The sequence below is a fragment of the Pteronotus mesoamericanus genome, unplaced genomic scaffold, assembly GCF_021234165.1.
Source record: "Pteronotus mesoamericanus isolate MK-2021 breed Mesoamerican mustached bat unplaced genomic scaffold, CSHL_Meso_final scaffold_1135, whole genome shotgun sequence".
Taxonomy (NCBI): domain Eukaryota; kingdom Metazoa; phylum Chordata; class Mammalia; order Chiroptera; family Mormoopidae; genus Pteronotus; species Pteronotus mesoamericanus.
The window spans coordinates 1498735-1518696 of NW_026555300.1; the positions used below are offsets into that span (position 1 = coordinate 1498735).

General features: G+C 48.8%; 2 protein-coding genes across 2 annotated transcripts; both read left to right on the forward strand.

The window, feature by feature from the left end:
* The first annotated feature begins 568 nt into the window (after positions 1-568).
* On the forward strand, positions 569-8857 carry LOC129081625 (sialic acid-binding Ig-like lectin 13). Its single transcript, XM_054587289.1, has 10 exons — positions 569-698; positions 788-913; positions 993-1367; positions 1502-1780; positions 1935-1982; positions 2475-2729; positions 2814-3098; positions 5434-5527; positions 5866-5950; positions 8681-8857. Exons 1-10 carry the CDS (start codon positions 569-571, stop codon positions 8855-8857), a joined length of 1854 nt encoding a protein of 617 aa, XP_054443264.1.
* A 3549-nt stretch (positions 8858-12406) lies between these two features.
* Positions 12407-19645, forward strand: LOC129081576 (sialic acid-binding Ig-like lectin 13). Its single transcript, XM_054587241.1, has 8 exons — positions 12407-12446; positions 12514-12897; positions 13115-13390; positions 13585-13632; positions 14090-14347; positions 18588-18672; positions 19008-19088; positions 19467-19645. Exons 1-8 carry the CDS (start codon positions 12413-12415, stop codon positions 19513-19515), a joined length of 1215 nt encoding a protein of 404 aa, XP_054443216.1. The 5' UTR covers positions 12407-12412; the 3' UTR covers positions 19516-19645.
* Positions 19646-19962: the final 317 nt, after the last annotated feature.

Below are 19962 nucleotides of genomic sequence, written 5' to 3' on the forward strand. Positions count from 1 at the left end.
AGCCCCAGGGGCCAGCTCTGCTGTCTTCCTACAACTTTCTTCCCAGCCCAGCCCCGCCGGTCTGTGGTGCTGTTGGTGACGGCACCTCCAGCCCACTCGAGATGCCTCCCTGCCCACCTACCGCACCTGCCTTCAAATTTCACTTCCTCAAAGTGCCTCCCACCTCAAAACTTTCCTCTGTCACTGTGCAGGTGTGTTCTCCCCGCCCCGATCAGTGACAACTGTCTCCTCTCTGGCTCCTGGGCCGCGGGTCTCCCCCTTCCGGCCTTTTCGTACGCTAGCCTCGGAGCGGCCATGGAGATACCTATACGACCCTGCCCCTTTGCTGTTTAACAGCCTCCCCATCTCCCCATTGCCTTCCGCTAAAGCTCTAGCCTGTCCACGCATCTGTCTTCTCTCACTGCTTGAACCAGCGGAAGATCAGGACTGATTCAAATCTTTATTTTGTTAGTTTGCAAATGAGTGAATGTGTCTGGTGTTTCTGTTCTTCTGGACCCTTCTTTGCCACGGGCACCCGTATAGGCTACGCTGAGACCCATCCCTCGCGGGCCACCCCCAGGAGGGCCCCATGGCCATGACTGTCAGGCAGCTGGCCCGGTGGGACGTGCCTCTCCAGCGCAGAGGACTGTGCATGACCCCAGGAATTGGGGGCGTCCGTCTTCCCTTGCTGCCTTACGTGGGCAAGCCTCTCGACTCCTGTGACCCTCAGGGTTCACTTGCCACATGCAGAAACGTGGCTGGAACACATTTCCTCTTCTGGGCTTGTGATCTTTTGCTCTCATGACAGGCTTCCTGGCTAAGCTTTTTCTGCCCGCCCTCATTTACATCTTTCCCTCCTCTCTCCGAGGGGCTGCAGAAGGTGAGGAAGGGATGTCGCCGAGGCTGCTGCTGCTGCTGCTCATGCTTTGGGAAGGTGAGTGGGCTGAGGGGAGAGGGAACCCCACTTGGGAGGAGGCCTCGAATCTCCAGGCTGAGTTTCTCTCTCTCTCCAGGTTTCCTGGCTCAGTGTTCGAGCGCCCGGCTGACACTGCAGAGCCCTGTGACCGTGCAGGAGAGCCTATGCGTCCTTGTGCCCTGCCGATTTTCCCATTCCTTGACATTTTTTAAAACCGTTAACATGTTTTGGTTTAGGAAAGATGTGAATATGAACCAGGATCTTCTAGTGGCGACAACTAAGCCAAAACAGAAGCTGCCGGGGAGGACCCAGGGCCGGTTTTTCCTCCCCATGGACCCCAAGTCCAACAACTGCTCCCTGAGCATCAGAGATGCCAACAAGAGGGACAACGGAACATACTTCTTTCAAATAGAAAATTACTTCGAGAGGACATATTCATATACAGATAAGATGCTCTCTCTGAAAGTGACGGGTATGACAGTGGCCCAAGGGAAGGCTGCAGGGTGTGAGGGACCAGAAATAAACAAACAAAGGCCCCTGGGGGTGGGGTGGGGACCGTCGAACGAGATCCTGGGGCAGGCTGACAGCAGGCTCTCTTCACTCCAGATCTGACCCACACCCCTGACATCCTCATCCCGGGGGCCCTGGAGTGTGGCCGCCCCACGAACCTGACCTGCTCTGTGCCCTGGGCCTGTGAGCAGGGCACGCCCCCCCTCTTCTCCTGGACGTCCGCTGCCCCCGCCGCCCTGGGCCCCAGCACCCGCCTGTCCTCCGTGCTCACCCTCCGCCCACGGGCCCAGGACCACGGCTCCGCCCTCACCTGTCAGGTGCAGTTCCCCGCAACGGGTGTGACCGTGGGGAGGACCGTCCGGCTCAACGTCAGCTGTGAGTGCTGGGCCAGGGGTTTGACATTGGGATCCTGGTAGTCCAACAGGAAGGGAGCCCCCTCATCTGTTCCCCTGGCTGCTGGGGGGGAGGGGCCCAGTGCCAGCCCATCTGTCGCCGTGGATGTTGAGGTTGCCACGTCCTTCTATCCCAGATGCTCCACAGACCATGGCCATCCACATCTTCCAAGGAAATAGCACAGGTAGGAAAGGACCTCTTCTCTCTGGGGCTGGGATGGACACAGGGCCTAGGCGGGTCCCAGAGCTCCCAAGAAGGGTACACGGGGGAAGCCAGCTACTGAGGTCAGATGGAACGTCTCCCCCACCCCAACCTCAACTCCCGAAAGTTAATCTTTTGCTCACCCACAGCTTTCTGTGGCCAAATGCAAAGGAAGCTCACACCCCTCTGGCTTCACACTTCTCTCTGGTGTTTCATGCGCTCCCGCTTCTGTCATCTCCTCTTCGACCTGTAACTGCATTTGTTGGTCATCCATCTGCTGGGTAGCCAGAGCGACAGAAGGGAAATCCTTTGACCCGCTCCTGAAGGCGCAAGGCCGGGACGCTGACCTTGCCAGGGCCAGGCCCTCCTCAGAGCTAGTGTGGACAGCGCAGGAGGAGAGAGCCTCCAGTTTTGCCCACCTCATCTCTCTCTCTCTCTCTTCCCCTCCCCCCTACCACCTCTTCTCTCCCCAAAGCCCTCAAGATTCTGCAAACCACATCCCTTCCCATCCTGGAGGGCGAGGCTCTGAGGCTGCTCTGTGTGGCTGACAGCAACCCCCCTGCACAGCTGAGCTGGTCCCGGGGGTCCCCCAGCCTGAACTCCACCCTCGTCTCCAGCACTTCGATCCTGGAGCTGCCTCGCATGGGGACGGGGAATGAAGGACAGTTCACCTGCCAAGCTCAGCACCCCCTGGGCTCCCGAAATCTCTCTCTCAGCCTCTCCGTGGTCTGTGAGTGTGGGGACCCCTGGGGGCAGGTCACTTGGGTTGTGGGAGGACAGTGGCACCGCTGACCCTTCCCCTCGCTCCCCACAGACCCCCCACGGCTGCTGGGACCCTTCTGCTCCTGGGAGGACCAGGGTCTGCGCTGCAGCTGCTCCTCCCGGGGCCAGCCGGCCCCCTCGCTGCGCTGGCGGCTGGGGGAGGGGCTGCTGGCGGGGAACCACAGCAACGCCTCCCACGCGGTCACCTCCCGCTCCGCGGGGCCCTGGGCCAACGGCTCCCTGAGCCTCCGCGCGGGGCTCGGCGCCGGCCTCCGGCTCAGCTGCGAGGCGGAGAACGTCCACGGGGCGCAGAGCGGCGGCGCCCTGCTGCTGCCAGGTCAGGGGCCTGCTGGGGGCCGGGGCTTAGGGAGACGGGCAGGGACCCGAGCCGGGCCGGGGCCGGGGGGGAGGGGCGGCGGCCGGGGAGGGGGTTATTTACTTGGACAAGACCCTCCTTCTCGTGCCTGAACAGAGCCTACAGCTGGTTCTGCAAGGAGGTGTGAAAACAAAACACTGAATCCTTACGGTGGGTGGGCTCATGCTGAGCTGGTCCCTGGAGGGGAAAGTCCTGAGCCCAGACCTCAGCACCAGGGGCCCTGGAGCTGCCTCAGATACAAGTGGAGCATGAAGGTGAATTCGTTTGCCTTATTCAGGACCTGCTAGGCTCCCTCCCTATCTCACTGAGCCTCTCTATGTGCTGTGAACGGGGAGATGGGGGACGTTTGGGGGCAGGGCAGCTGGGTCCTGGCATTGACAGCGGTAAGAATGGCATCCGGTGTTACACCAGTGGGGCCAGACCGACATCGGTTCAGCAACCTCAGCTCTTGAGTCTGGACCAGAAAGAATTCAGAGCCAAGACTTAAACTGTACAAGTTTTATTTAGAAAGTGACAGACGTATAGGAAGTGAGCCATAGAAGAAATGGGCCAAGGACACCAGTTACAGATGCACAAGAAGGGGCCCTTGGAGCTTAGGAGGGAGGAGAATAAGGGTAACTGTGCTTGGGGGGAAGAAGAGGAGGAGGGGAGAGAGGCAGGTGTGCTCCCATCGCTCCCCGGGAGGGAGAGCACGTCGGGTCCTTTGTCTTAAGGGCGTTTATCTGGAGGCCTGGGGTTGGGGGAGGATCCCAATAGAATATGCCTCAACTTTCCAGGTGTGTCCTTTCAGGGTTGTGGTCTCCACTGATGGGTCAGCACCAGGTCAGGGGGTCATCAGTCAATGCAGCTGGTCCTGACATCAGCCCTGGTGCCGCTTGTCTGCTTTTGCTTCTTTTCTGGGCCTGGAGCTGAAACACAAAGGAGGCTGAGACACATTTGACGGGGGTCAGAACCTCCCTGTCCTGGGGGCTAAATGCTTAAGGGCTATTCTCTAGCCTCCCTTGTTTGTTCCTCCTTTGAGGGGGTCTAACCCATGTGACTAGCAACAGGCCGGGAGTGGACAGAATCAAGGGAGGGTCCAAACTGCAGACCAGCGATGTGTGAGGGGAGGGAGGGGAGGGGAGGGGAGGTTTCCCTGGGAGCGAGGTCCTTGTTTTTCCCGTTTTGCCCGTTGCCAGGCACCACCCTGGTGACCTACTGTTCCCTGGCCCGTCGTCCTTGCTCTGGTCATGTCTGTCTAACTGCCTACTGCACTGGAAAGGCCCCCCACCTCGCTCCCCACAGTTCCCCCACAGCTGCTGGGACCCTCCTGCTCCCGCTGCGCTGGAGGCTGGGGGAGGGGCTGCTGGAGGGGAACCCCAGCAACACTTCCTACACGGTCACTTCCCTCTCTGCCTCTTTGCGGGGCCCTGGGCCAGTGGCTCCCTGAGCCTCCACGGGGCCAGGGGTGGGGGGTGGGCTCAGCACTGGCCTCAGACTCAGCTGTGAGGCGGGGAATGTCCACAGGGCCCAGAGCAGCAGGGTCCGGCTGCTGCCAGGGGTCTGTTGGGGGGTGATGCCTGGCGGGAAATAGGAGGCTGCATAACAAAATACCTCTAACTGAAAGGCTTCAACAGGGAGGTTTATTGTCTCACAGTTCTGGAGGCTGGAAGTCCAAGATCAAGGTGTCAGCAGGGTTGAGTCATTCTGAGGCTGTGGGCGTGTGGCCGGGCTCCCCTAGCTCCTGGGGGTTTGCTGGCAGTCTTTGGTGTTCCTTAGCTTGCACAAGCATCACTCCTACCTCTGCCTTCACGTTCACGTGGCGTTCTCCCTGTGTGTGTCTGTGTGCAAATCCCGCATTTTTATGAGGACACCTTGCATATTGGAGTAAGAGTCCACCCTAGTGATCTCATTGTACTTGTTACCTCTGTAAAGACCCTCTCTCCAAATAAGGTTATGTTCTGAGGTATGGGGTGCGGGGGGATCATCGGGGACCTTGGAGGATTAGGAGTGCAACATACGAATTTGGGGGGCACACAATTCGAGCCATAACAGCCCCGGAGAGGTGGAGCTCGGAGAAGATGCGTTTTAAGGCTTGGGCTGAAGTGGCCGGGGATGTAAGATCCTGAGTCCTGCAGTCAGGGGAGGGGAGTGTGGAGGGAAAGGGCTGCTCCAGGGTCTACAAGGCAACAGAATGCTGAGTGACGGAGCCCTGAATGAGGAGTGGGCTAATGGGACACACAGAGACAGAAGTGACCAGTGTGGAGGATGCTGTGGATCGGGGTTGGGATTTACACAAAACTCAAATTATCTCCAGGTAAACCAGAAACCAGTGGGGTCCTGGGAGCGGCCGGGGGAACCAGCATCGTGGCCCTGGCCCTGCTTTCTCTCTGCCTTTGTCTCGTCTTCAGGTGAGAGTGAGGTCCCGGGACAGAGGGAGGGGTCGGCGGTGGGAAGGGTTTAAGGTCTTGAAATCGCAGGAAATCTGGGTGGAGGATCTTGGATTGGTGGGAAAGCCAGGAGCCGGGGAAGGGAGGTTGAGTGCTGGCATGAATCAGCCCCTAATCAGCTGGGCCAAGTAAACAGTCTTTTCCCAGCTACTCCTGGTCCTGTTCTTGGGTGAGGGAAGCACCTGGAGAGGGGACCCACCTCCACCCACCTCACTGAGTGCTCTTCACAGGGAGCAGGGGTGGTCTGCCCCCTCCCTGCCCCAAATAACCAGGCTGAGACGCTCGGGTTGTTTCCATAGAGTGAAGACCTGCAGGGAGAAAGCAGTCCAGCAACTGCAGAGAGTGGACCACAACGGGAACCCAGTTGTGGGCTCAGGCTCCGGGGTGAGTGACCGGACATAGCTCCCATTCAGCATTATTCCTTTTGAATGCTGCTCTCCACGGGGGCTTTCAGACATGGCAATGTTAGATATCCAGCACTTTCCGGAATTCCACCAGTGGTTAGTTTAAATGATTCGACTGCTCTAATGGTGCTGCTTCCGGTAGAATCTGCACATGGTCCAATTGGTTTGCTAGGGGTATTCAAAATTAAGTTTATTGGGATAACATTGGTTAATAACATATAAATTTCAGGTGTACAACTTTATAATACAATATCTGTATACTCCATTGTGTGTACACCATCCAGAGTCTAGTCTCTCTCATCACCATGTATTTGACCCCCCTGATTTCTTCGTCCTCCTCCAAAGACCCTTCCCGCTCTGGTAACCATCATTCTGTTGACTGTGTCTATGAGTTTGTTTTGTTTGTTGCTTTCTGTTTTATATCCCACATACGAGTAAAATCATACAGTTTTTGTTCTTTTCCATCTGACTTATTTCACTTAGTATGATACTATCCATATTGTCTCAAGTGACAACGTTTCTTTTTTTTTAAAGAGCTGAGTACGGGGAATATTAGCCTTTCCTTCTGATGTTGACACTGGGGAAGAGTAATGACCCAAACCGAGTCTGTGTCAGACCCATTGAGTGCACGGAAGGGGTGGGTTGGAGCCTCGGGATCGACAGATGAGGCACCCCAAAGTCACAATTCCTCACGCAATCACCATGATTATTTAATATCAACTTTATTGAGGCATACGTTACATATAGTAAAGTGCACCATTTGAAGTATACAGTTAGATGACTTTGACAAATGTATACACCCTGTAACCATGTCCCCAGTTAAGAGATGAACCATTTCCATCATGCCCCCAAATTCCTAACTTTCCCTTCCCCGTCACCTTCCCCATTCCAGCAATCAGTGATTTCTATCACTATAGATTAGTTTTGTCCATTCTTGAACTTTATATAAGTGGACTCATGCAATAGTTGCTCTACATACCTGGTTTCTATCACTTCATGTAAAAAAATATAAAAGTACTAAATATGTATGCTCCTAACAACAGAGCATCAAAATAAATGGACCAAAAACTGACAGAGCTGCAAGGAGAAATAGATACATTCACAATTATTTCAAAAGTCTTTTCTCAGTAACTGGTAAAACATGTAAACAGAAAATCTTTTTTTTTTTATTTTAATTTGCAGAATTCCCTGTATTGTTGTTGCTTGATTGATCTTGGGGAATGAAATCCTTAGTGTGAGCTAAATCCTCATCTTATCAGGAGTCACAATGCATCTTTTTCATCACGTAATTTTCAAATTTTCAGTAAACTGTTTTTCCTTTTAATAAATGTCTATTGTAGTCAGTGGTTCAAAGCATGCTTTGTAGAACTAGACGGGCTATATCCTGCTGTTTATTTTCTGTGACGTGGAGATATTAAGAGTGTCTGTATCACAGAGCAGCTATGAGGACTGCTTCAAACAGTACCTGGCATACACTAAGCACAGTACTCACAATTACCAGTCAGAATCATTCTGTCCTCTAGCATGGAAGTCCCAAGGGTGGTTTGATGTTACTGTTATTTTTTTATTCCCTGTTGCATACCCAGGGCCCAGGGGAGTGCCTATCACATAGCTTACAGTAGATATTCAAGAAATGCTTCCGGACTAAATCATTGGATGACTCTATTGCTGGATCTCACTTTCTATTAAAAATTATGTTTTGATTGGTGAGGTTCATCCACATACACTTTAGTTATGGTTATTAACAGTCACATTTTTTCTCTTCTGCCCTTTTTCTGCAGTAGAAGTGTAGTTGATTTGTCATTTATTTCCTTCCTGCTTTTGCTTAACATGGGCATTCCCATAATCTTTGTCTTTCTGAGCTACTGTTTGAGGGTTTCTGTTTTTTATTTTTTTTAAAGATTTTATTTATTTAAAAATTGTATTTATTTACTTTTAGAGAAGGGGGAAGGGAGCGAGAAAGAAAGGGAGAGAAACATCAGTGTGTAACTGCCTCTCGCACGCCCCTAGCTGGGGACCTGGCTCGCAACCCAGGCATGTGCCCTGATTGGGAACTGAAACCTGCAACCTTGTGGTTCGCAAGCCAGCATGCAATCCACTGAGCCACACCAGCCAGGGCTGGTTGAAGGTTTCTAGTTCATACTTTTGTAGCCTGAGGGTGTTGTGGGCGGGGAGTGGATACAGGCGAGGGGGGTCTGGTTGCTGCAAGACCTGGTCTCTGCTCTGTCTTCTAGGATATGCCACCCTTGCCCCTGCTTTACATTTCAAAATATCTTCTAGCCCAAATTTAGAACTTGAAATATATGTGTTTCCTATGTGTTTAGTAACTGCCTCTTGTAGAAAATTGTAACTTACCTGCACAAAGGGTGACACTGTTGTTAGGAAGACTGGTACTGAGTCCTGGCTCAGCGGTGCATTTACATAGATGTGTGTCTTCATGGAAACGCATCTCATTTCTGTTAGTCTTAGTTTCACTTTTTGTAAGGTGAATACGATCATAGCATCCTCTCCCAGCATTTCTTTAAAGAATATAATGTGATCAATGCAAACACTCTCTGGGGACTGGCCAGTCTTAATTATTAAACATTTTAAAATAAATGGATGGGAAAATGATAAAAGTTCCACCTGTCCCAATCCCATTATGGCCCTTGGCTGCTTTCTCCCAAACACATTTGAGCAGCTTTGAATCCTTTCTCTTCTTTCCACTCAGGTGCATCCGCATCGTTTCTTGAGAGACAGCCCTTCAGCTCACCCACCCCCTGACGGTGCCAGCCCCATCGCAAAAGAGGAACAGGAGCTCCAGTATGCTTTCCTCAGATTTCACAATCTGAGGCGTCAGGAACAGGAAGGCACCAACACTGTGTACTCAGAGATCAAGACACACTAATGAGGAATTACTTCTCAAAGTCCTGGAGGCTCGAAGTCTCAGATCAATGAGTCAGCAAGCTTGGTTTCTTCTGACGCTTCTTTGCTTGGCCTGTAGACGGCCATCTTCTCTCTGTGTCTTCACAGGGTGCTCCCTCTGTGGTCCAAATCTCCTCTCCTTATAAGGACACCAGATACACTGGATTAAGACCCACCCTGATGACCTCACTTGAACTAAAATATCTCTTTAAAGACTCTATCTCCTCCCTGGCGTGTAGCTCAGTTGGTCAGAGCATCATTCTGAAATGCCAAGGTTGCTGGTTCAATCCCCGGTCGGGGCATAAACAAGAAGCAAACAATGAGTGCATAAGTAAGTGGAACAACAAATTGGTGTTTCTCTCTCTCTCCCCACTTCATCCCTCTCTCTCTAAAAGAAAAAAAAAATCAATAAAAAAGAAAGCGGCAGATATATGAGCTAAAGGAAACAAGTACCATAATGATGATATGTAGAGGGGTCAAACATAAAGTATAATATTGAAATGCCACACTATCGTAACATAACTCAGGAAAATATAAATAGAATTTACAACCAATAAAGTCTTTATGTTATTCAGGAGAAAATAAAATGTTATAATAAGCTTTCAATTTTGCTATTTTGTTGTTGTAAGCTCAAGGAAATTTTCTAAATCAATTGATTCCAAGTATATCATCTCCAAACTAGAAGTATAAGAGATTCTGGAAACATTTTTCAATCAAACAAGAGAGAAAAAGAAATAACAGATTAAGAGAGAAAAAAAGAGAATAGAACATATAGAGTACAAATATAAGATTATGCGTTTAGACCCAAATACATTAAAAAATCACATTAAGCACAAATGGACTTAATGCTCTCAATAAATGACAAATATAGTCAGACTCAGAAAAAATGTGGCTATACATTGTTTACAAGAGATGTACATAAAACCTAGATTAGTGTTTGATTGACTATTAGTGAGGATTACAACCATCACAGGTATATTAATATCAGAAAATATATATTTTATAATAAAGAGTATTAATGAAATAAATGGGACCACTTCATAATGATTAAAAATTCAGTTTACAGGAAGGTACTACATTTGAAATGTACATGCATATGGTAACATAAGGGAAAAATTGAAAATGTTTTGAAAAACTAAACTAATCCACATTCCTAGAGGGAATTTTAATGTATAATACAATAATTGATAAAACACAGAGACAAGAAAATCAGTAAGGATATGTTATTACACTACATGTAAACAGCTTATTAAGGAACTGACCTACAGCCATAGATAGAAAATTTGTCTCAATGATGGCAGAATATGCTCTCTATTTGAGCGTGCACATATGTGCGCCCGCGCACACACACAAAACATTCCAAATATTTTATCATATACTGGACCATATAAAGTAAAATTTCAGCATATGTAAGTGGATTGAAATCATGCAGATTATATTCTCTGATTTCAAGTTTATTACATTAGAAATCAATAACAAAAGCATTATGTTATATTTATATTATATTTGATTATGTAATATATGAGGGAGATCCCCCAAAACAATTTATTTATAAAAAATTGTGTATTTATTCTTACATGTTCAAGCTTCAGTCACCTTCAAAACACTCTCCATTTGATGTGATACACCTATTGAGATGTTTTTTCCACTGCTCAAAACAGTTCTTTAACTTGTCAACTTTGACACCTTTTAGTGCTTCTCCCGTTTTTTGTTTCACCTCTCTTGCCTCAGCAAAAGGTTTCCCTTTGAGGGCTTTTTTTATCTGGGGAGACAAAAGAAAAAAAAATCACTGGGGGCAAGATCGGGTGAATAGGGAGGGTGGAGCAGCGGGGTAGCGCTGTTTTTTGGTTGAATGCTGCTGAACCCTCAGCACAATGTGGGCAGGTGCATTTGTAAATCACCCATCATGAAATGGGCAAAAGTCTTCAAAAGATAGTCTTCAAAAAAAAGGTCACTGAAGCTGAAAACAGTCTCTCATAACAACACTAGCTGGTACATGATGGGTTCCTAGAACATTCATCTAGTGGGGGAAGCCTGTACTACAAGGGGCTCACCCTCCAGAGGATAATTCTGGGTTTTTTGGGGGCCCCCCTTCTTGTAGTCATAAATATATAATATATTATATGTTTACATATTATATAGTCATAAATATAACTGTATCACTATGTATTTAAATATTAGTGGAAACTTAGAAAATCCCTTATAGATAAGTCAAGAATAAAATAATGTCATGCAAATTTAAAATTGTTTAAAATTAACTAATAATAAAAATACTAATGATAAAACATTTACTTTAAACCTAATGTGGTTATTAGAAGAAATATAAATAACTTCATATGTCTATATGTGATGAAAAAAAGCTAAAATTCAATAAGCTGAATTTTTATTTTAAAAAAACTTAGGAAAATAACAGTATAATAAAAAGAAAATTGAAGAAAGGAGATACCAATTTAAGAGCACGTGTAATAAAAAAAATACACACTAGAGACGAACAACATCACGCAGTTTTAGTTCTTTGATAGGGACAGTAAAGCTGACAGAGTTCAGTTAATCCAGAAATAAATACAGAAGGCAAGAGTAACCTGCATCCGAGAACATAAAGGAGGCATCGCTTATTGTAGCAGAAATTAAACAGAAAGTAATGAAAATCTTTAAAGCCCAGAAACTTAAAATCTGTAGTAAATGGGCAAATTTCCCGACAATATGTTATTAAAACCCTGAGCCATTGTGCAGTTAGGACTGCGCTCGCGGCCATCTCCAGCCCAGACGAAATGAAAACCCAGTGCATTGATGAAATTCGGCCACTAGGCGGGGACGGGGGGCGCTCTTCAGCGCTGCTCTTCAGGTTCCCTGAGACTGGGTAACGGCGCACCTCTTGCTCTGCCAGCATATTGTCAGAACTACTGTAAACCAAGATAAAATGCTTCCTCTTCATACAATACACATAAAGAGCCACCGTGAGGTCATAAGTCTGATTTCATTTTTTCGTTTTTTAAAAAATTTTATTTATTTTTAGAGAGAAGGGAAGGGAGGGAGAAAGAGAAGAAAACATCGAGGTGTGGTTGCCTCTCGTGCGCCCCCTACTGGAGGCCTAGCCTGCACCTGAGGCCGGTGCCCGGACTGAGAACGGAAGCAGCGACCCTTTGGTTCGTAGGCTCTCTTGTCACTCAATCCACTGAGCTACACCAGCCAGGGCTGATTTCACTTTTTTTTTTTTTTTTTTTAAAGGCATTGCGCCAGGAGTAAGTGTCGGAGGAGACTCGTGTGTCCTATTCTCAGATGTCCTCAGAGGTCCTGGTCCTGTAGAGAGGCCCCCGAGATGGGGCAGGGCTGGGGTCTGCTCCCTGGCCGCTCCTCTCTGGCCCGGTCTCCAGGGTCCCTGGGCTGTGGGCCGTCCGCCAGCTCTTTGCATGTGTGGTTCCTCTTCTGTGAATGGGGAGGTACCATGCTGCTCCCCAGCTTCCGTGGGGCTGACTCCCTAACCCTTCCCACAGCCCTCCTTCTCTTTCAGCGACAGGAGCCCAGCCGCCCTCCAGAGATGCTGTGGCTGCTGCTGCCCCTGCTGCGGGCGGGTGAGTGCCTGAGAGGAGGGCGTGTGACCTGGGGCGGAGGCAGCCGCTGACCCTCCTTTCCCTGCAGGGGCCTTGGCTCAGGATCCAGGATTCCAGCTGCATGTTCAGGAGTCCGTGACGGTGCAGGCGGGCCTGTGTGTCTCCGTGCCCTGCACTGTGTCCTACCCCCAGGAAGGCTGGACTGACTCCACCCCAGCTCATGGCTACTGGTTCCAGGAAGGGGCCGCCTCATACTATGATGATCCTGTGGCCACAAACCACCCCACTCGAAAACTGAGCGAGGAAACCAGGGGCCGATTCCACCTCATCGGGAACAACCTGACCTCCGACTGCTCCCTACACATCAGAGACGCACAGAGGAGAGACACAAGGAGATACTTCTTCAGGATGGAAAGAGGGCCCTATGTGAAATACAGTTACAAAGAGAACCAGCTCTCGGTGCATGTGATAGGTAAGGAATCGGGTCAAGGAGAGGACATGCAGATTAGTCTAGAGGACACCCAGGCCAGAGACAGACAGGATGGGACATGTAACTCCTCATCCTAGGAAGAATTCTGGGGGACCCTGATGCAGGACCCTGGGGCTGGCCGGGCACAGAGGCTGCTGTTAGGGGCACACTCAGACACCCCCAACTCCAGGGCCTGGGTCTCTGTCTCTCCCTTCTCCAGCTCTGTCACAGACACCTGAGGTCCACTTCCAGGGGTTCCTAGAATCAGGGCACCCCAAGAACGTTACCTGTGCCGTTCCATGGGCCTGCGAGAGAGGGACGCCACCGGAATTCTACTGGATCGGGGGCAACATTACCTCCCTGGGTTCCAGAACTTCCAACTCCTCAGTGGTCACCCTCACGCCAGGGCCCCAGGACCACGGCACCAACCTCACCTGTCGGGTGACCTTCCCCGGAGCTGCCGTGAGCACCGAGAGGACCATCCAGCTCCACGTGTGTGAGTGCTCAGCCAGGACGTTGGCCCTGGAGGGCACGGGGTGGGGGGGAGCAGGGCCTGGGTGGAGGACGCTTGGGGGTTATCGTCCGAAGCGTGGCCGGGGTGAGGATGGAGAGACACCCAGACCCACCGCCACGCTCCTGAGCAGCCCACCACACTGCAGGTGGACAATTAATTCCATCTTTCTCTTCCAGATGCTCCACAGAACCTGACTGTTCGTGTCTTCAGGGCAAATAGCACAGGTGGGAGAGGCTCTGGAGTCTCAGCCCCTCCAGGCGGCCGCTATCTGAGCCCCCAGATGATCTCCACGTCCACCACACCTGACCAACACTCCTCCCCTGCTCAGAACTGGCCGCGGCGCCCCCGCCCTCGGGGCAGCGGCTGAGAGCGCGCCTGTGTGTGAGCCTCCTGGGGCAGACCTACGAGCCACCTCTGCGCAGCGTCCCCATCAAGGCCCCCCCCCGGGGCTCTCCCCCAGGCGCACACAGGACCAGCTGGTCCTCGAATGCCCCCGCCAGGTCTGGGAGCAGCAGCTGGCCTCCCCTTCCCCCACCTCGCCTCGTGCGGCTCTCCGCCCCCACTGGCCCTTGCTGGCAGCGCTTGTCTCAGAGACACCTTTGCCCACTCCCGTGTCTGGGGGTGGACAGAGGGGAGAAGGGCCCTCAGCCCTGCCCTCTGTCCCTCTCTCTGCCTCCTCAGTCCCAGAGGTCCTGGGCAACGCCACCTCCCTGCGGGTCCAGGAGGGCCAGTCCCTGCGCTTGGTCTGCGAGACGGAGGGCAACCCCCCAGGGAGGCTGAGCTGGTCCCGGGGGAGCCTGACCGTGAGCCCCTCCAAGCCCTTGGATCCGGGGGTCCTGGAGCTGCCCCAGGTGGTCGCGGCGGATGCAGGGCAATTCACCTGCCGCGCTGAGCACCCGCGGCTCTCCTACCACCTCTCCGTGAACCTAGTTGTGCAGGGTGAGTATCAGCAGGACGCCTGCACTGTGAGGTGGCACCGTGGGCAGGACTCAGGTGTGGACTTAAGGACAAATACCTCTCTTCTTCCCCCGGGCATCTCTTGATTTTGCCCCCAGATCTGTGGGGAGCCGCAGGGCTGCTGGCCCACAGTCCCCACCCTGCTCATGGGGGGACCTCAGGCGGGCTGGCTTTCTCCTCACCTGGATCTACTGTCCCAGGGAGGGAGCCCTTCTCAAGGTCCCCTGGATTTGGGGACGTCCCTGTGGCTGCGCACATCTCATCCCCTCCAGAGCAAACTCTCCAAAGCACTGGTCTCTCGTTTCAGAACTTTTGCCTCCCACTGGTTCAGAGACCCCCGTGGAGACCGCGCTGCAAGGCGCGGCTGAGCCCCTTCCTCAGGGTGGTGCTGAGGTCTGGGCTCCAGAGCCCTGGCAGGTGGAGGAGGATCCGTCAAACCATTGTATCCTGGCACCCACCCCGCCCGGCTTTGCCGAGCAAGGAGGTGCTGAGTAACTTGACCTTGCGTCCCACTCAGAAATGATTCTTTACCTTTGGTTCCCAGGACATTTTCTCATATTTCTGCCTTAACGGTTGGGAGGATAAGCGAGGTAAACATATACTTTGAGTCATCCTCCACAAATATTTCGCTTTTGTGTGCTTACCTTAATGGGGTTTTGATAACCCCATTATACAACCCCCTAATATATTATTATAAATCTCATAATATTATTTTTAAAAGGTGAGTGATAAAGATATTTTATAATTAGAAAAATAAGCTCCTTTATACTGATCCATGTGGGCCTGATTAATTGCTCTTCATTTTTTTATGCAATTCAAATTCTTCTATAGTATATATATATATATGTATATATATTTCTGTTTTACTGGTAAATAATTAACCTTTCTCAGCATATAAGATTAAGGCCTTCACAATGATGGTTTGATGTATGCATATTGTGAAATGATTAGACTACCACAGTAGGTTCAACTAGCATTCACCTTCTCATATAAATGCAATAAAAGTAAGAGAAGAAAATGAAATATTTCTGTGTATGATGAAAACACAGGATATACACATTTTCAGCTTTTAATATATTGTACAGATATTTTAGCTATAGTCATCACATTGTACGTTACATTCCTAATACTTATGTTATAATTGGAAGGGTTATTTTGACATCTTCCTCCATTTCCCTGTCTCTCTCATTTTTCTTTGGCCTGAAGTCCTCTTCGTATATTTTTTGTAGTGTAGGTATGCTGGTGATGAATTCTCTCAACAGTTATTTGAAAATGCTTATGTTTAATTAGCTCTGGAAAATATTATTTTTAGATGAGATAAGGAATTCTAAAAAACATTTTCTTTTTTAGTTCTTCAACTTGTTCTGGCTTTCATAGTTACTTATGAGGATTCTGCTGTAATTTTTATTTCATTCCTTACTCAAAGTTTGTCTTTTTCTCTGGCAGGTTTTAATTTATTTTTTTAAACTGGGCTAAATGATTAGATTAATATCTGCATTGATATGGGATGTAAGTGTATGAGTGTGTATGAGTGTGTGTGTGTGTGTGTGTGAGAGAGAGAGAGAGAGAGAGAGAGAGAGAGAGAATGAAGGAGAGAGAGATTTGATCCTATTGGGAATTTGTTCAGTGTCTTGGGCTTGGATGTAAAGTCTTAATCAAAGTTGAAAATATCGAAGCTAGTTGTACATGTATATTTTATCCTTTCTCTCTGTTCTTCTCTCGGTCTGTAATTTCACATGTGTTACATTGCCTGATATTATCTCACAGGCCCTGAGCATCTGTGCACCTTTATCCAGCTTTTATTCTCTGTCTTTGTCAGTTGTAAGAAGAGCTATGGCTACATGCTCAAGTGTTTTGATTATCCTCCGTGTTGAACCTGCTGTTAATCTCATTCAGTGAAATGTGAGTTTCAGATCATGTATTTTCGCCTCTGGAAGTTACCGTTCCTTCGCTTGTTATTTTTCTTCTGTTATTACTGTAATGCTCTATTTTACCTCCTTGAGTATATGAAACATATTTGTAAGAAATCTCTTAACGTCATTGGTAAGTCCATGTCCTCTGTCATATCTGAGCATGATTTAGTGAATGGTTTTTCTTTTATGAAGTGTTGCATGTTCATATTTCTGTAGTGAAAAAGCCTAGGAACTTTTCACTGAGTGGTAGACATTGTCAGTTTTACGTGGCTGATGCTTGGTTTTGTTGTATTTCTTTAAAAAACTTGGTCCTTTTTCTTGAAGGCAATGAATTCACTTGCATGTTGGGCCAATATTTTTAAGGTTCTAATTTTTAGTCTGTCTCCTATGATAGGTCGAGTGTTGCCTTTATTCGAGGGCATTCACTCGAATGCCATGGGCCTTTTCTTTTTTTAAAAAATATATTATTTTTTAAAGAATCTATTTATTTATTATTAGGGAGAGGGGAAGGAAGGGAGGGAGAGAGGGAGAGAAACATCAATGTGTGGTTGCCCCCCAAGCAGCCCCAGCTGGAGACCTGGCCTGCAGCCCAGGCATGAGCCCCGATTGGAATTGGACTGGCGGCCCTTCGGTTCACAGGCTGGCGCTCGATCACTGAGCCGCACCAGCCAGGGCGTGCTGTGGGCCTTTCCGATGTTGGACTGAATGCACCGTATATTCAAGGAGATATCTTTGCTCTGCGTAAAGACACTATACAGAGAACCAGGCACTTTTGATCTCTGGAAATTTTCCAACTAATAGATGCCTGGTAATTGTCCTCTCCTTAGAAATTGTTCTGTTTGGCCTCATGGAGTTTTAAGGAGAAGATCTAAGAGGTCACTTGATATCAGCAGTACCAACTTTCCTCATTCTGCTTGGTGACCGGAGTCTTCCATTGCATGGGGACATTCCGATTTTGTTGGCATTCTCTTTTAATACAAAATCATGATGATCATTTTATTTTTCTAACTGAAATGCTGCAATGAATTATATCATGTCCAATCCCACAGGCATGTGTGCACGTGTGTGCAAGATGGGGATAAATCCCTGAAAGTTACATAGCTGAGTTGTGTGTTCTCGCAATTTTTTATTTATAAACGTTTATTTATAATTTTTTCTCTTACGAAAACTTTTAAGATACAGGGTGGGGAAAGAGTAGGTTTGCAGTTGCTCAGGTGGAAAATAATATAATAATTAATAATGATAGTCCCGGAATAAACTCTGTGTTTCACATGCTCACAGAGGTAAACCCACGTTTGACTCGCCCTGCCTGCTGTCTTAGCAACATTCAAGTACACTAGACAGCGCTGTTCTGTGCGGCCCCCGTGCAATCCATTCCATTCCCGGCACTTATTTATTTTATAACCGCAAGTCTTCACCCCTTGACCCGCCCCTTGTCTATTGCCTCCTGCATCTACCCCTCGGCCCTGTATATGAATTTGATATTTGTTCGCTATTAAGATTCCACAAATCAGTGGGATCAAACGGTATTCGTCTTTCTCTGACTTATTTTACAGAGCAAACTGACCTCCTGCTCTATTCATGTTGTCACCAATGACAGGAGTCCGTTCTATTTGTTTTGTTTATATATCACATCTTTTTTATCAGGTGATCTCTCAATGGACATTTGTTTCCATATCTTCACGATTGTAAATAATGTTAAAATGAACGTGGGGATGCCGATACTTTTTCAAGCTGGTGATTCCATTTTCTTCACATAAATGCCAGACAGAGGATTGCTGGCTCACACGATGTTTCTTTCTAATTTTTTTTGAGGAACCTCCACACAGTTATTCATAGTGGCTGCACTAATTTACATTTGCAACAACAGTGCACAAGGGTGACCTTTTCTCCACATCCTCCATTTTTGAAAACTTGTCAAATTGTTTCCCAGAAAGTGTGGAAGATTTCACCAGACCAGGGTAGGACAAAACAGAGTATACACACTATCAAGTGAAAACTGGACTCTCCACACAGTTTTACTTAGCATTTTTCCTGTTATGAATGGTGTTGAATGTGCATTTTATGATGGAGTCATGTGTGTGTCTTTCATTCTGTGAACTGTCCATGCTCTTTGCTCAGTCCTCTGCATGACTTGAATTTTATTATTCATTCTTGGAAACATTTTTCAAATTAAAAGAATTAGATGTTTTTCTGTAATATGAGGTACAAGTTTCTTCAGCATGCCACCACCCTTTTCTTGGAGGTCGGTGGGTTTTTACAATGTAGGGATCTACTTATGTGCATAGTCACATTTACCAATCTCTTAGGACCCAGGGCAGGGATGGTGCTGGTGGTCATTGCAGAAGCAGCTGTCAAGACCCTGGTCCTTCTCCTCTGCCTCATCGTCCTCATGTAAGCTCAACCCCAGGGGGATAGGGAGGCAAGGGGAAGACAGGGGGCTTGTGGCTGAGTCCAGAACCAGTAATAGGGTGTGCATGGGTCATGGCATGGGACACCCCGGAGGCTGATGGGCTGGTGAGTGAAGATCCCTCATGGGCAGCTGTCCTAAGTGCAGCGCCCAGCAAATGTCCAGGATGAGAAGTACCTGCTGTGCTCAAGGTGGTCTGTGGGGCCAAACCAGACATCTGCTGCCTCAGCTTCCCTTTGAGCTGATTTGAAGGAACAGGGTCTGGTGCCCATTATACCCTGATCTCATCATCCTTAAAGACCACAATCTATTTTCTCAGAGTGAAGTTCTGCATGAGGAAGTCAGCCAGGACTGCAGAAGACGTGGAGGATGAAGACATTGTCCCAGGTTGGCCCCTCAGGTGAGTGAGGCAGACTTCCACCTGTCAACATCCAGTAGACACCTTCCCCTGTTTGCTCCCCCAGATTGTTCCACTCATCTTTGCTAAAATTGAGCTGCCAACTTCCTTCCAAACCCATTTCTTTGCTGGGCTCCCCCTCGCAGTGAGACACGAGGGCCCCCTTTCTCTAAGGCCGAAGTGAGGTGCAGTTCTCCACTTTGCCCTCGTTCCCTTCCCCCCAATCCAATAAATCACTAAGTCTTATGTGTTCTTGAGCCTAATAAGAGCTGATTCTGATTTCTTTCTCCCCGTCTGACCCTGGTCATACCTGTGTTCTGATCTCCTCCCTGGGTCTCTGAACACATCAGCCTCTCTCTTCTATCTCTCCCCTCAACACAGGCCTCCAGATAGTGGTTCCAGAGACATGCCCACTGTCAGCAAAGTATGAACACTGACGGTTCCTCTCTGTGACCAGAGACCCAGGTGCAAACAACACAGGCTGGACTTGAAGACTTGGCATGGTCTGTTCCCATCTGAACACGACACAAGATTCTAGCATGTCTCTGGACCTCACACCATCTCCACAGCCAGCTTGGCCAGGGCCTTGGTGACTCTGAGACTGCATGTGCAGTTCCTTCGACTGAAATGCTCTTCTGCACCAGTTCCTACGTCTTTTTTTACAGGTTTTATTTATTTATTTTTAGAGAGAGAGGAAGGGAGGGAGTAGGAGAGGGAGAGAAACATCAATGTGTGGTTGCCTCTCATGGGCCACACACAGGGGACCTGGCCCGCAACCAAGGCATGTGCTCTGACCAGGAATTAAACCAGTGACCCTCTGGTTCACAGGCCAACACTCAATTCACTGAGCCACACGAGCCAGGCCCCAATTCCTACA

Coding starts and splice junctions, on each gene's coding strand:
- LOC129081625 (XM_054587289.1), top strand. CDS start 569: ATGGCCATGACTGTCAGGCAGCTGGCCCGGTGGGACGTGCCTCTCCAG. Junction 914..992: donor GCTGCTCATGCTTTGGGAAG/GTGAGTGGGCTG, acceptor CTCTCTCTCCAG/GTTTCCTGGCTCAGTGTTCG. Junction 1,368..1,501: donor GCTCTCTCTGAAAGTGACGG/GTATGACAGTGG, acceptor TCTTCACTCCAG/ATCTGACCCACACCCCTGAC.
- LOC129081576 (XM_054587241.1), top strand. CDS start 12,413: ATGCTGTGGCTGCTGCTGCCCCTGCTGCGGGCGG. Junction 12,447..12,513: donor GCTGCCCCTGCTGCGGGCGG/GTGAGTGCCTGA, acceptor CTTTCCCTGCAG/GGGCCTTGGCTCAGGATCCA. Junction 18,673..19,007: donor CTCTGCCTCATCGTCCTCAT/GTAAGCTCAACC, acceptor CTATTTTCTCAG/AGTGAAGTTCTGCATGAGGA.